Source organism: Pyxicephalus adspersus, chromosome 1 (assembly GCF_032062135.1).
Source record: "Pyxicephalus adspersus chromosome 1, UCB_Pads_2.0, whole genome shotgun sequence".
NCBI lineage: Eukaryota > Metazoa > Chordata > Amphibia > Anura > Pyxicephalidae > Pyxicephalus > Pyxicephalus adspersus.
Genome location: NC_092858.1, coordinates 5,728,942 through 5,743,625, shown reverse-complemented (window position 1 = coordinate 5,743,625; position 14,684 = coordinate 5,728,942). Strand labels below are relative to the sequence as shown.

The 14,684-nt window shown below is 41.0% G+C and overlaps 1 protein-coding gene across 4 annotated transcripts in view; it reads left to right on the top strand.

Moving 5' to 3' along the window:
* Positions 1-14,402, top strand: part of TENM4 (teneurin transmembrane protein 4) — a 152,310-nt gene extending 137,908 nt beyond the window's left edge. For all 4 annotated transcript variants that reach the window (XM_072401489.1, XM_072401479.1, XM_072401470.1 and 1 more), the window contains 6 exons: positions 1,859-2,031; positions 2,142-2,377; positions 5,076-5,372; positions 6,233-7,847; positions 9,921-10,063; positions 13,555-14,402. In XM_072401489.1, the coding sequence (XP_072257590.1) occupies positions 1,859-2,031; positions 2,142-2,377; positions 5,076-5,372; positions 6,233-7,847; positions 9,921-10,063; positions 13,555-14,313 (3,223 nt within the window). In that variant the 3' untranslated portion in view covers positions 14,314-14,402. The remainder of the gene's footprint in view (positions 1-1,858; positions 2,032-2,141; positions 2,378-5,075; positions 5,373-6,232; positions 7,848-9,920; positions 10,064-13,554) is intronic.
* The last annotated feature ends 282 nt before the right edge of the window (positions 14,403-14,684 follow it).

The window sequence follows — 14,684 nt, the reverse complement described above, 5'->3', positions numbered from 1 at the left end:
TCCAACAGATATAAAAGGCAGAGAAATTACACAGATATATATTTATTACTAAATAATTGCATGCATTTTTATTGCATTAGTATCTAAATTCAGCCTGTTATCAACCTCTTGCTGTCCCCTGCACAGCAGCCATATGGGACTGAATGCTCCTGCCGCATGTCTGAATTCACCATAACCTGGTGTAGGTGCATTACTGGTGTAGGTGCAAGTGTTCAGGTGATTTTGGGTAAACACTCCAATTTTCATCCCCTAGGAATAGCTTTGCATGTTCAGATAGTTCATACAGATACATAGGGCCATTCAGTGAATGCAAAATATGGCTGCGTGTATTAGTTACAGTTTACAGAGAAACTCAGAGGGCAAAGGACTGGCCACCAGCATCTGTGGTCTCCCTGCAGCTGGTCTTTTACCTAATATTGGCTTGCCATGCCTTGTCCTGCACTGTATCTCTGTATAGAGGCTGCCATCTTGGTGGAGGCAGGGGTTTACTTTCTCAAGTCAGAGCCTACAGCATGGAGAACAGTGGGTAGTACAATAGTAGTGGTATATGTGGGTCATAGACATTGGCAAAAGAAGTAAAGCAGAGTAGTAAGCTAGTAAGTAAGTAAGTCAAGTAAGTAATTGCAGTACCGACTTGACCATATTACCAATTTACAGTATGCTGGGCAAAGCAATGGGTTTACTTTTATCTCCCCTCCCAATAGCACATATTCACTTCATCTCCTTTCTACCACCATTTCATTTCTTTTCTTGAAGAGAACAATGTATAAACTCTCTCTATGGTTCTGGTTTTTGGTGGCTGTATGGTTATTAGGGAAAACAAATCAGTTTTTTAGAGACTTTCCTATAGGAGGGGTAGTGAACTATGACTATTTCTAGCAAAGCTAATGTCTGCACTCATAATTCTGTAGATTAATCCATCTTTTGCCGATAGCTTATAGATATTTAGAAGCCTGTGTGCTCTGCTGCAATACTGGAGCATTGAGCCATGACATTCCTTGCTGACTGTCTCTCCATAATTTATGATATGCTTAATAGCATTGCAAATTAAGCCTGGCAACATTTAATGGGCACACAGTGTCAGGAGACCTGTTGTGAACATTACATGGCCATGCTAGAGAACAGTCAAATCAACAAATGGGTATGATGGTAATCCTATAGACATTAGTCTTCAACAGCTCAATCGAGTAACATTTTATTGGTAAATATCATTGTGCATTTTTGCATCTCATTTTCCGACTCTTTTGTTGTTGTTCTATCTAAAGATGCAATTTCAACTTTGGGCAGCTTTTGCGATGGTAGAAAGTCGTGTTTTGGGAGCAAAGTTCATCTTGTGCATCTCAGGCTGGTTGGTGTGAAAGAACTGGTGTTTGTTCTTACGTAGTCCTCCACCCCAATGTCCATTATAAGGGCCTTACACTAAAACTTTGCTCCTTTGTTGCTGACTTTATGGTTCTCCAGAGTTTGGCCACTGAGGGACCAAAGTCCATTTGGGATGGACCTGTGCAACTCTTCAACTTTAGCTTATTGCTCAGCACAGGTTATACAACATGGGTCGAATAACAACTTTCATTGGGTGTAATTCATTTCCATTGTATAATAAGCCTCCATCCATAGCCTGAGCATTTTTTTTTTAAATTTCTGTCTACTTACCCTTAAGTCTCCTTCCAAATCAACTTAATTGGACAAGCTGTTGTTTTCTATTGTTTTCATCTACAAAATAAGAACAAGTGCATAGATATAGTACCATGATTCTAGCCTTGGACATGAAATGGCCAACACAAGCAGTCAAGTCTTCTCATAATGTTCATCTTTAGTAACGTATACTTCAACCTTGTTCTTGTCTCTTGTTTATCAGGTATGATAGCTTTGGGCGGCTGACCAACGTTACGTTCCCCACCGGCCAAGTCAGCAGTTTCCGCAGTGATACAGACAGTTCAGTTCACGTACAAGTAGAGACATCTAACAAGGAAGATGTTACGATAACAACCAACCTGTCTGCTTCCGGGGCATTCTACACCCTTCTTCAAGGTAGATTATGCTTTACTTACATTAGCTTAATGTAATTCATGTTCTGTGTGATAGTTTCTTGGTGTACGATGGATGTGATTTGCTAACTCAATATATTTTATTGTCTACAGATCAAGTGCGCAACAGCTATTACATTGGCGCCGATGGCTCTCTCCGCCTTATTTTGGCTAACGGAATGGAGGTCGCCCTTCAGACTGAACCCCACTTGCTGGCAGGCACAGTGAACCCTACTGTGGGCAAACGTAATGTCACCTTGCCAATAGATAATGGACTTAATTTGGTAGAATGGCGCCAGCGGAAAGAACAAGCACGAGGACAGGTCACTGTTTTTGGACGTCGGCTGAGGGTAGGCCATTTTTTTTTTCCTGTATCTGATTTTTTGGGAAGTTCCCATACATTTGCAGCTGTACATACAGCTGTTGTCTTCTCTTTTTACAGTGATTTTTTGGAGGGTGTGTTCCTAATACCAAATATTTGTTTTCTGAATGGTTTCACTTATTGAAAGCAAGTGACATCAGAACTCTGCACTGTTTTGCAGCATGACAATTGGGCAATAGAAGCCTTCCTATTTTTTGATGCACCTTGTATTTCCTGTACGTCTGGTGGTAGGTCTCCTACAGAAGTCAAACACACCCTTGCCGAGTCAGAACTCTCTAATCAGCCTAAAGCAGTGTTTCTCAACCAGGCTTTTTCCAGAGGTTTCTAGGGGTTCCTTGAGCAATGAGCAGTGCCTCTCATGTCAGTTTAAGTAACACCAATAATCTTTTTGGCTATCTGTATGTGGGCAGCCATCCCAGTGACCATCAAAGCCTTCCCTGTGACCACTAAGCCAATGTATTGTAAGCTGTGGATATAGTAATGTTAGAAGGGGTTCCCTGAGACCTGAAGGTTATTTCAAGGGTTCCCCTATGTTAAAAAGGTTGAGAAACACTTGATTAGAGTATAGGACTTATTAAACTAGGCATAGGTCTGACTTTGCAGGGGTATGCCAGACCTCTGCTGCATCTACATGGAAAGCAAGGGTCTAGTTTTGCAGGGGGCTGGCATGGATCACATTTTTCTACTCAGCCTATTTTAAAACTTTGCACACATTTTGTTTTGATTGAGTTCAATTGGGCTTTTAAACCATCCTTGTAAATGTAAAAACACTCCGGTAGTGCAGCCGCTGTCATGAGTCCTTATTATCCAAGGTCCATGTGAAGCACCTTTCCATTTTGGTAGATGAAGTGTCTTCTGGGGGACAGAGGTTTGTCACCATAAGGTGAGTTGTAAAAGTTTGGAGGCTTTTTAAGTACCATGAACCATAATAAACAATACCTTCCAGCCTTGGCCCTCACCTACAGTTTATATAGCAGACAACTTTGGAGCAATGTATCATCATGAAATGACTGGTTTTGCCATCTTTTACGTTGTGTATCAGAACATATTGGTAGAAACACCTAGGAAAGCATCTGTCTGAGCCTCCTCCGCGTGCATGTATATGCTGATTCAGCAACTGCTTGGCGTCAGCGTATAATGAGGTGAATTCTGGTCCCAGGAGTGATAACACGCATGATAACTGATCATAAAACCGTTCATAGGGCCTGGTTAATCTCATCGACACTTCTGGCAACGGGCCCTCCTCCTCACGCCCATGGTGTGAATAATGAGGTGAAGTAATATAATTATATCTCCACTCCTAGGAACGAGCTGCCAGTGATGTTGAATTTCTGAACCCTCTTTGTTGCTTTATAAATTCACGGAACAAGCATCTGTTTTATTTATGCTTAATTACTCAAACAAATCTTAAAACGAAACGTCAAAATGATAGATAGTCTATTATCAACACACAGCCGAGATGCCGCTTGTAAGGGCTGAAAAAGTATTCATGGGAATTCAGTCTATTCATTGATTAGAAACCAAAAACCGGCACTAAGGTAGTTAAAATGGGCAGCCAATTGGGGGAGAATGCAGAGTAAATGTGATTATCTTTCCAGCTGTATCTCTTGTGTCTGGGTCACCATCTACAAGCTGATCTGCATGGAGATCAAAAGTATGTACATGAGTTTATTCTGGATTTCCCGTTTCTTCCCACATTCACAAAACATGCTCTTAAAGCAAACCTGTTCTTGTTCCACACCTGGCAAGGCAACAGAGTACGAAGAAGCATTCTTAGTAAATTTGCAGGTGCTAAGTGATTGGCCAAGTGGTGTTATATAGTGGTAAAGAAAGTCCTGAACCAATTCAGAGGTTGTCCACAGATAATTTAATTTGATCTGGTGGTGGAAGGTTGAGCAGAGAGGTGAAGTAGGTATTAAAGTAATCATTAAGCTGCCCTGCACATACTAAGAACATATAAATAGCCAATTCATGAATTAGATAGAACGAATAGATTGTAAGATCCTCAGGGGCGGGGAATGATATTGACAATTGTACTCCGTAAAGTGGTGTATCAATATTATATTAATATGTACAATTGTAACAGTCAAGGACTGAAATAGTCCTTGTATTTTGAATACCAGTGCTGCTTGCGTGACCTCTTTTATAGCCCTGTGCTTTTACAATTTTTTTCATTTAACAGCAATGATGTGATAATTAATTGTAACTGTAATTTGTATGCTTTGCAGAAATCTCTAATTATTATTACTTAATAAAAAAAGTGTGCTTTCTTTTTAGCTGTTTTGCACAGTGTTATTTTTTTTCTTCATTTCCATTTCTGATGACAATGTGGTTACCAGGACAAAAAATGGGGAATAATCTTTAATGGGGACAGTAATAAAAAAAACACCTTTTTCACTCTTCTCCTACTCTTTTAAGCATGAATGTTGTATTCCTGTATGTACCTCTGTTGCTGATTTACCTTCACTTTCTATTTTGGCACCTGAATAAAAAGTGAGGGGGAGTCTCCCCAATGGGGCTGCACTGAGTAGTAAATACTGCACAAGGTTGTTTTTATGTCCTTGCTTTATCCAAGATAAAAAAATAAAGCTGGCTGAAGATCTGCAATAATTCACCTGTCCACCCATTGTGTGCTCATACCTAATTTATGCTATCATTTCCAACAGGTGCACAACAGAAATCTGCTCTCCCTGGATTTTGACCGTGTTACAAGGACGGAAAAAATTAACGATGATCATAGAAAGTTTACCCTGAGGATCCTGTATGACCAAGCAGGAAGACCCAGCCTCTGGTCTCCATCCAATGGACTGAATGGAGTAAATGTGACTTACTCCCCAGGGGGACATGTGGCTGGAATCCAGAGAGGAACCATGTCCGAGAGGATGGAGTATGACCAATCTGGAAGAATTATATCCCGCACATTTGCTGATGGAAAATCATGGACGTATACATATTTAGAAAAGGTGTGGACCACTTCTAATTTGTCCATTATTCTTCAATTTAAAATTCCTTTATATTTTTTCTGCAATAATAACCTTAGTAACATGTTTTTTGCGATGCAGTTTTGAAGAAATGTTGGAAATACTGTACAAATAATTCCCAGTTGTGTCAATTGAGAGCAAACAGTTGAAGCCATTTGGATATCCTACATGGATGCCTTTAGGAAAGCCCTTCGGTGGCCCAGTTAGATTGATGACTGTATAGAGTTTGTTTCAGGCCAATCATCATTTTTTCCCCTGAGATAGGCAAGTTCTAAAGTTTTCTCTCCATGTTCTTTTTCCTATTTTTATCTAAGCAATACAACCACGCATATTTGATTTATATCTGTAAAAAAATAAGTATTTATGGTCAGATTTTTTTATTATTTAAGGAAGTGATTAAATCTATAGGCAACATTCTGAACCATTTAGCCATGAGTCCCAGCTCTAGACTGACCATAGTGATCAATGATCACGGCTTTTTGTTAAACTTACTATGCAAATTGAATTACCACACACTAGTGGGTGCAGCCACCCCATTTTTGAAGGAAATCGTAGGACCAAGGTTCTCACTTTTTTTTAGGACAACTGGTTGGTTTCACAATTGATTCCTGTGCTTTCCAAGTTTTGTGATGAAGTACACAGAAACATCTAGCTTGGGATGTAGAGGAGATTTTACATTTGCAGACTCAACCTATTGACCTCATCCTACATGTGGGCCTTCAAAATACAAAGTATTTCAGTCTGAACTCTGCTTTTTACTTTTGAAGGCTAGAAATGTTGTATGATTGCTGTATTAGTGTATTGGTACTCATCAAGCTTTTTGTCTTCTTCTTCTTCCACAGTCCATGGTTTTACTTCTTCACAGCCAGAGACAGTACATCTTTGAGTTCGATAAAAACAACCGTCTGTCTTCTGTTACAATGCCCAACGTAGCCAGACAAACCTTGGAGACAGTCCGCTCCATCGGATATTACAGAAACATATACCGACCTCCAGAGGGCAACGCCTCAGTTCTGCAAGACTTTTCAGAAGAAGGACAACTCCTACAAACATTGTACATGGGCACTGGGAGGCGTGTAATGTATAAATATGGCAAACTATCAAAACTTGCTGAGATTCTGTACGACACCACCAGAGTGGTTTTTACTTATGATGAAACTGCCGGCATGCTTAAAACTGTCAACTTGCAGAATGATGGTTTCACATGCACCATCCGTTACCGGCAGATTGGACCCCTGATCGATAGACAAATATTCCGTTTTACAGAAGAAGGCATGGTGAATGCCAGATTCGACTACAATTATGATAATAGTTTTCGAGTCACCAGCATGCAGGCCGTTATCAATGAGACACCGTTACCGATTGACTTGTACAGATATGACGATGTCTCGGGCAAAACTGAACAATTTGGGAAATTTGGAGTCATCTACTATAACATTAACCAGATCATAACCACTGCGGTCATGACACACACTAAACAGTTTGATACTTATGGACGCGTGCGGGAATTACAATATGAGATCTTTAGGTCCATGATGTTTTGGATGATGTTGCAGTATGACAACATGGGCCGGGTGGTAAAGAAGGAGTTGAAGGTTGGGCCCTATGCAAACTCCACCAGGTACACCTACGAGTATGATAACGATGGACAGCTACAAACCGTATTTGTCAATGATAAACAGCAGTGGAGATACAATTATGACTTAAATGGAAATTTGCACTTGCTCAATCCAGGTAACAGCATTCGCCTCATGCCATTACGATATGATTTGAGGGATCGGATTACCAGATTGGGTGATGTCCAATATCGGATGGATGAAGATGGCTTCCTTAAGCAAAGGGGAAGTGATATGTTTGAGTTCAACTCTGCTGGCCTTCTTGTAAAAGCATATAATAAAGTCAGTGGTTGGAGTGTCCGGTATAGATATGACGGCCTTGGAAGGAGAATTTCCCGAAAAACCAACAACGGTCAGCACTTACAGTTCTTTTATGCTGACCTTGCAAACCCAACGAGGATCACACACTTTTACAACCATTCAAGCTCTGAGATTGCTTCCTTGTATTACGATCTTCAAGGCCATCTCTTTGCCATGGAATTAAGCAGCGGGGATGAGTTTTACATTGCCTGTGACAATATCGGGACACCCATGGCCGTTTTCACCGGCTCAGGGCTTATGATCAAGCAGATTTTGTATACTGCCTATGGCGAAATCTACCATGACTCCAACCCCAACTTCCAGCTTATCATTGGCTACCATGGTGGCCTTTTCGACCCTCTAACTAAACTTATACACATGGGCCGTCGTGAGTATGATGTATTAGCAGGCCGATGGACAAGTCCTGACCATGACATCTGGAAGCAGCTAAGCACCACCAACATCTTGCCTTTTAATCTTTATATGTTCAAAAACAACAACCCAGTAAGCCGACCACAGGACACAAAGTGCTACATGACAGGTAAGTCTAATGTAAGAAAAAAATTGCTTTATCTATAGGGGCTAAGTGATAAGGTTAAATGTCAAACCCTTGATGTCTCACCGCAAATTGGGTCTCGTATGAAACTTAAATGCCCATTTTTCTCCACTTTGCTTCCATCGTGTACCTTATTTATCACCGGCGTGTGTTACGTCAATGTCGCTCATCATTGTGTTGATGGCACAGCCGGTTTTGATGGGCCATAATTACTGTCATTCACCCGGCTTTATCTTGTGCAACTCATGACTGCTAGGAGCATTCAGAGCCTGGGACAAAGGTCTAATTGATGCGTTTCTCAGAACTGTAAGAAGCTGTACACATACGTTGTAAAAAAGAATCTTAATCACCCAATATGGCACGTTCGTTCCTTGGATAGGCAACGCTTTAATCTGGGGAAGGTGAAAGTGCATTATGGAGGTGATTTTCCTAGACCTATATATAAAAAAAAAGTTCAGCTACCATGACTTTCATCTAGAGGAGGTCATTTGAGAACAAAAATGTCATATGTGACTTCTATGAAGAAATAGAAAGGCATTCAATGTTTCCTGTAGATCTAAATCTTTATTTTATATCATTTTAAAAAGGAACAAATAGCATTACAGCTTTTATTATTTTGCAAATTGTAATTCAATGCAAGTCGTGCTCAGGGCTTTGGATTCACAAAACATTATAGGCAGGGCCGCCATTGGAAGTTTCTGGGCCCCATACTTGGTAACCTGCCTGGGCCTTCCCTCCCCATTTTTAAAAGTTCTAGCGTTGAAAAAGTCAAGTTCTTTTTTGCCCCTTTGCCCCTTGACCAGCCCTGATTATAGTTAACTTTTAAAGGAAATAGAAGCTGTTTTTTTGCCACTTTGTTAGCAGGGAGGTGTGATTCAATATTTGGTTTACATCTGCATATTTTAACTTGAGCTTTTGAGATCTGTAAACAGCTAAAAACAAAATACTTGAAACAAAGTCCAAAGTGACTTCATTTTTTACATTTCCTTTTTTGTTATTTAGTGTGCCTTTTTGCGTGTAAAATTAACTGAAAAATACCAGCATATGCCCACAAATAGCATTGCATTCAGGGTTCTCACCAGTCCCTTTTAGCTGGGATCATCACCCAGCACTTTTCAGTAACCACCTGCCTGTTTTGAGTCACAATACAGGGAGGCCACCACCTGTCTACAACTTCTTTTCACCCAGCTTAAAAAAAGTTCTGGGAAGAATACTAGTTTATGAATTAATTTCAAGCACTGGGCATGTAATTAAGGCTAAAGTGAAAAAAATCCATAGATATTTATCAAAAAGATCAAAGCTCTTTTATCCATAAGCATTGTGTTTTGAAGCATTATTGGTCCTTTAACACGTGGCTCATCCCTCGACCTGGCTCAGCGATGCCAGCCGGCACAGCCGGACCCTTAATGAAGGCGTCTCGTGGCAGCATCATTAAGGAGTAACATGTACAAGTAGCAAGCTGGCAGTTAATTAAACATGGCATTTGATCACGACCTCTGTTTTTTTTCATCAAGGACATTATTAAAAGGCAGAGTACAGTGTGATTGATTATTATACTAGGAATCATTACTCAAATAATGGATGAAGAACGAGGACACGAGCGCAGAGCGTGCAAGGCGTTTAACCATCCTTGTACAGTGCAGATGGCGTTCTTACAAGCCGACGAGGCCGATTATTGCTCCTGATTCTTCGCTGTTGTCGTTATTCAAATATGCTTACAAATAATCGTCTCTGATGGTGAATCTCTTTGGCACATATTTTTTTTTTCATTTGCAAAACCTGCTTTGTGAATTTTAAAAAGATCTATTTACAAAGCTCAGTGCTGCCACTTTGAAATCACCGGCTTTAGAGGGGGTCTGATAGGAGCATAAGTAGAGAGGCTTTTCTGTTTTCTGGTGATCTATAAAACAAAAGGGTGGGGGGCAGACACAAGGCGAGTCACACTGCACAAAGAGAGGGAGAAGTAGTGACCAGTCTATAATACAGAACTTCTTATAGATCCATTAAGCTCGAACCCAGACTGCAAAGTGCTCATTGTTGTCACCCTCTCTCCCCCAGATGTGAACAGCTGGCTCCTCACCTTCGGATTCCAGCTCCACAATGTCATTCCCGGATACCCCAGACCTGAAATCGATGCCATGGAGCCGTCCTACGAACTACTGAACACTCAGATGAAAACTCAGGAATGGGATAACAGCAAGGTAATGTGGCTAATCTATGTCGTCTCGCTGATGGTAATGTGTTGCACTGACCCCCATTTGTGTCTTTTGGCTCTTGGAGACCTCACCAGGCTTCCTGTTCTGGTGGCAACATTGTTACTGCGGTGTTGCCAGAGATTTTCGGGTTGGGTGAGAAGAAGCTGTAGGCGGGTGGTGGCCCCTGTACTGTGACCCAAGCTTTCAGAAACCACCCAAAAATAGCAAGGTGGTTACAGAAAGGTTCTGGGTAGTGCACAGAGCCAAAGGTGGCTGGGGAGAACAGTGTACTGGGGCAAAAATTGAGGGAAATCCCTGTAATGGGGCCACCGAAAATAGGAAAAACTGACAGGTGATCTACTTCTTCTACAAGTGCAAAAGAAAAATTTGGTTGGAGATACATTATAGGCATATTCCCTATTTCCTAGGTAATATTATAAATCCCAAGATCACATGAATCAGTTTTTCTGTTGGTACAGAACATACATAATAAAGAAGACCTTTCAGTAGTCTGCACAAATAAATTCATGATAGGTCACAGTATAGTTTTCAAAAGAGCTTCACCTTCTATCTTTTCAATTCTTGAGCCCCAACGACTTTGCCTAGACTAAGAGTCTGCTGCAGGCGAGAACATTCATTTCCTCACTTTCCCTTTTCCATTGATTCTACTTCAGGATTGTACCCACAGCAAGTTAGTGTCAGTTAAGTTCACCGTGTGGTTCACAGTTAAGCCAATCCGACCTTAGATTTCCCTCAGACTTCTGGTAAGTCGCAACAGTTTCTGGCACAGCCAACCACCCAACCACTCCCATTCAACCTAATATGGTTACATGGTTCCATTTGTGTTGCCATTATTGTGTTCCTGAAGGCAACATGTTGCTTTTGGGCATGTAGATGCTTTTCCTTCTCTTGAGGAAGAACCGCACTCCCACCACAAATGCCAAGGACCAGGCTTTCTACAATTGGCATTGGTTTGCTGCCCAAGGGTATTATACAGCAGTTTGCTTTGCACCCTAGAGAAGCTAGCACCATGGGTATCATCCACAAAGTCTGCATAGGTCCTAGACCTCAAACTTGTATCTTACTTGTCCGAATATGAAAAATAACTCTAGGTCCACTTTACCAGTGCCATGACCCAGAGAGACTCCACCGCCCTGCCTTTATTTCCCATCCTGTACTATTCCATTGGTCTCCAAGGTCTCTAGTTAAAAACACTTTTCTCTGTGAGAATTCACACCCTGAGCCTCTATCGACTCCTAATGGATTTTACACTTTTAAGTGGTAACAGCTAAATGACTTCTTAATTTGTTATGCAATCAATTATGTATGGCTGAAGGCATCCATTAGTCAAAGAGAGCGTCAAAACCCAACAAACGTAGCAAAGGTTCATTTCCAAGCCGCACTTGTCTCTGACGTTTTAAAAGGAGAGAGTCCGGCCACTTAAAATAAGATTAATATTAATATTTTTCTGAGCTGCAAGTTTTCAACACACTTTCATGTGCTCACCGATTTAAATAAAAAGTCTGCATTGGTTTTGGATAAAGCTCCAAAAGCAGCTAGCATTAAAGAATTTTTAACTGTACCCCTCTATTCTTTGGCCTTCGACCCCTTCTGAACAACAAAAACCTTTCTCTTTAAACTCCTGAAAGTAGATCCTCAAATCTGTTTGAAAAATGTAACACTTGGCTTTGACAGCTTTGGCACTAAAAACTGGACAGATCAGTCACTTTAAAAGCTCCGGTTTCAGCGGATGGAAAAAGAAGTGGTCCGAGTACCCGGTGTCCCTTGTGACCGGCCCACCCACAGAGACTTGCACAGACACGGCACTGTTCTGCCCACAGTGATGTTGTATGCAGTTAGTTAGGTTTTGATGGCTTGTAAAATTCATTTCAAGTCAGGTGAAATAATAAAAAAAAAAAGATTGGATGTTTCTATGAATTTATAGTGCATGTTGATCTGAAATGGATCGGAGAGGTTGAACCACTCAATGCCCCTGATATAATAAAGCTCTCTAGGAGTGGAGGAGATAAACTATTATGGGAGAACCTTGGTGCAAACTTGGAATCTTAAAGTTCCTATTATTTGCCAAATGTTCTCATTCCCGGACCAGATCCATACGTCCACCTTTTTAGTAGAACAATAGCAACCATTAATGGACGGTGGTTTTGTGTTATGACACTGAGGATTAAATCACATACACCTACACTGATTCAAATAAGATTTCTAGAGATCAGCCCCTTTTTAAATCAACTTTCCCTCCAATGACCACTGGGGCTGTACTGGCCACATTGCACAGGGATACCACGAACACCAAAAGGGTCACATGTGACAATGGGTCACAAGTTGGGCACCAATATTTTATTGAGAGGTAGTTGAATAGAAAAGTACAGACATGCAACTGTAGCTATTTTTATCATTAAATAATATTATTAAAATACTACATTTTAAATATTTTAAAATTTTATTCTGTATGGGCGTTTAAAAAAGTCCTTTCTCTCATTACCAATTATAGAACTTTTTCCCCATGATTTAACCAATTATTTGTTAATTGGCCATGTGATTTATGCAAATTTCAGCAAACATTTCTTCAATTTTACTCATTTTTGACAAGTTGTCACTTTTATCAGTAATTTTGACATTTAGACTTCAAACTAATTTAAAGACAAATCACCTCTGAAAATAATGGCTGCCATCGAGTTTTTGATGTTAATGCAGCTTAAACGTTTTTCTTGGTGAAAATTGATAGACAAATAGCACATTAGTTTTAAAGTAGAGCGAAAGCAGGAAAAATCTTGAAAATAACAAAATTACCCCGTTATTCATAGTGAAAAGGCAGCAATTACATGGAAAGAAGTATAGTGAGCTGCCTTAAGACTCAACTCCGCTAATTTTATTGTTTTTCAAAAGTTCTAGCTTCAGTAATCACTTTTTCTTCAGTGTTTTCCCCTGCAGTACTTCTAGATGTCCTTTAGATTTTAGTAGATTTTAGTCTACTTATTTAAATGATGTCCTAAAGACTGTGGACATACTGTGAGTTCAGGGCATTATGGCACCATGCCAGCAGTGCTCTACATTATTGACAATTTCCCAGTGCTGGAAAAAACGGAAAGAAGACTCTATGTCTTCTGGTAGGCCTTGAAAAAGGGAAATACAAACTGGTGAACCTCCAGGGTGGGTTGGATGGACCATTGGGGGTGTGAGCTCAGAGTTGGGTATTAATCTTGAAGCAATCAACACTAACATGTTTCCTAATTTTGAGAGGGTTTTATGTAAATTATTCCTGGTGCCCAGCCAGTGCCCTTTGTATAGACTCTGACCCCATGGCAGTAATTAGTGGAGGGATTCAATGGCCCAAATGACAGTGGTTTTGTGCACCTTAGGTGATCACCAAGGGCCAAAGTTGAGGAAGTTTGTACTATATTGTTAAGGATAAATATATGTAGTGGGCTTGGATTTCCTATTTAGAATCTAACATCTCTCCGTTCTTTTTCTCACAGTCAATCCTGGGGGTGCAGTGTGAGGTCCAAAAACAACTGAAGGCCTTTGTCACCTTGGAGCGGTTCGATCCCGTCTATACCTCCCCTCTTGCCGGCTGCCGCCGAGAAAAGGAGAGTAAAAGATTTGCCACGTTGGGTTCCATCTTTGGAAAAGGCGTAAAGTTTGCGATGAAAGACAGCCGCGTCACCACCGACATCATCAGCGTTGCCAATGAGGATGGAAGACGAATAGCTGCCATCTTGAATAATGCCCAGTATTTGGAGAACCTACATTTCACCATCGACGGGGTAGACACCCATTACTTCGTCAAGCAGGGCCCTTCCGACAACGACCTGTCCATATTGGGACTCAGCGGCGGCAGGAGAACCTTGGAAAATGGAGTCAACGTAACAGTGTCACAAATCAATACAGTTCTTGGAACAAGGACCAGACGCTACACAGATATACAGTTACAATATGGCACCCTGTGCATCAATACCCGCTACGGGACCTCCTTGGATGAGGAGAAAGTCCGTGTGTTGGAACTGGCTCGTCAAAGGGCCATTTCACAAGCCTGGCTCAAAGAGCAACAAAGACTTCGCGATGGGGAGGAAGGGCTGCGAGCTTGGACTGAGGGCGAAAAGCAGCAGTTATTAAGCACTGGTCGGGTGCAGGGCTATGATGGCTATTATGCCATATCCATCGAGCAGTACCCCGAAATCTCAGACAGCGCTAACAGCATCCACTTTATGAGACAGAGTGAGATGGGCAGAAGGTGACAAAGACAACAAAAAAAAAATTGACTTCTTGCCAAAGACAGCTGCTGTGATGGCCGCCTTCCCGAACTGTGTTGAATTTTTTTTTTTTTTTTAAGACAAAACTATTTGGACCGGAATGGTCACATGGTTGAACTAAACATTTCAATTTTTTTGGGTTTGTTTTGTTCAATTTTAATTTTTTTTTTAAATTTGGCCTTCACACGTTTTGCACCCCATTATACTCCCTTACCTGCTGTCCCTTGCAGCAATAAAAAAATTGCATTGGGGACATTATTAGGGTCATCTGACAGGGCTCTGCCACAGGGCTACCCTACACCCCTATACCTGGAAGTACAGGGTGCAAGTGGCCCCCTAGTCCCCCTAAAGGTTCC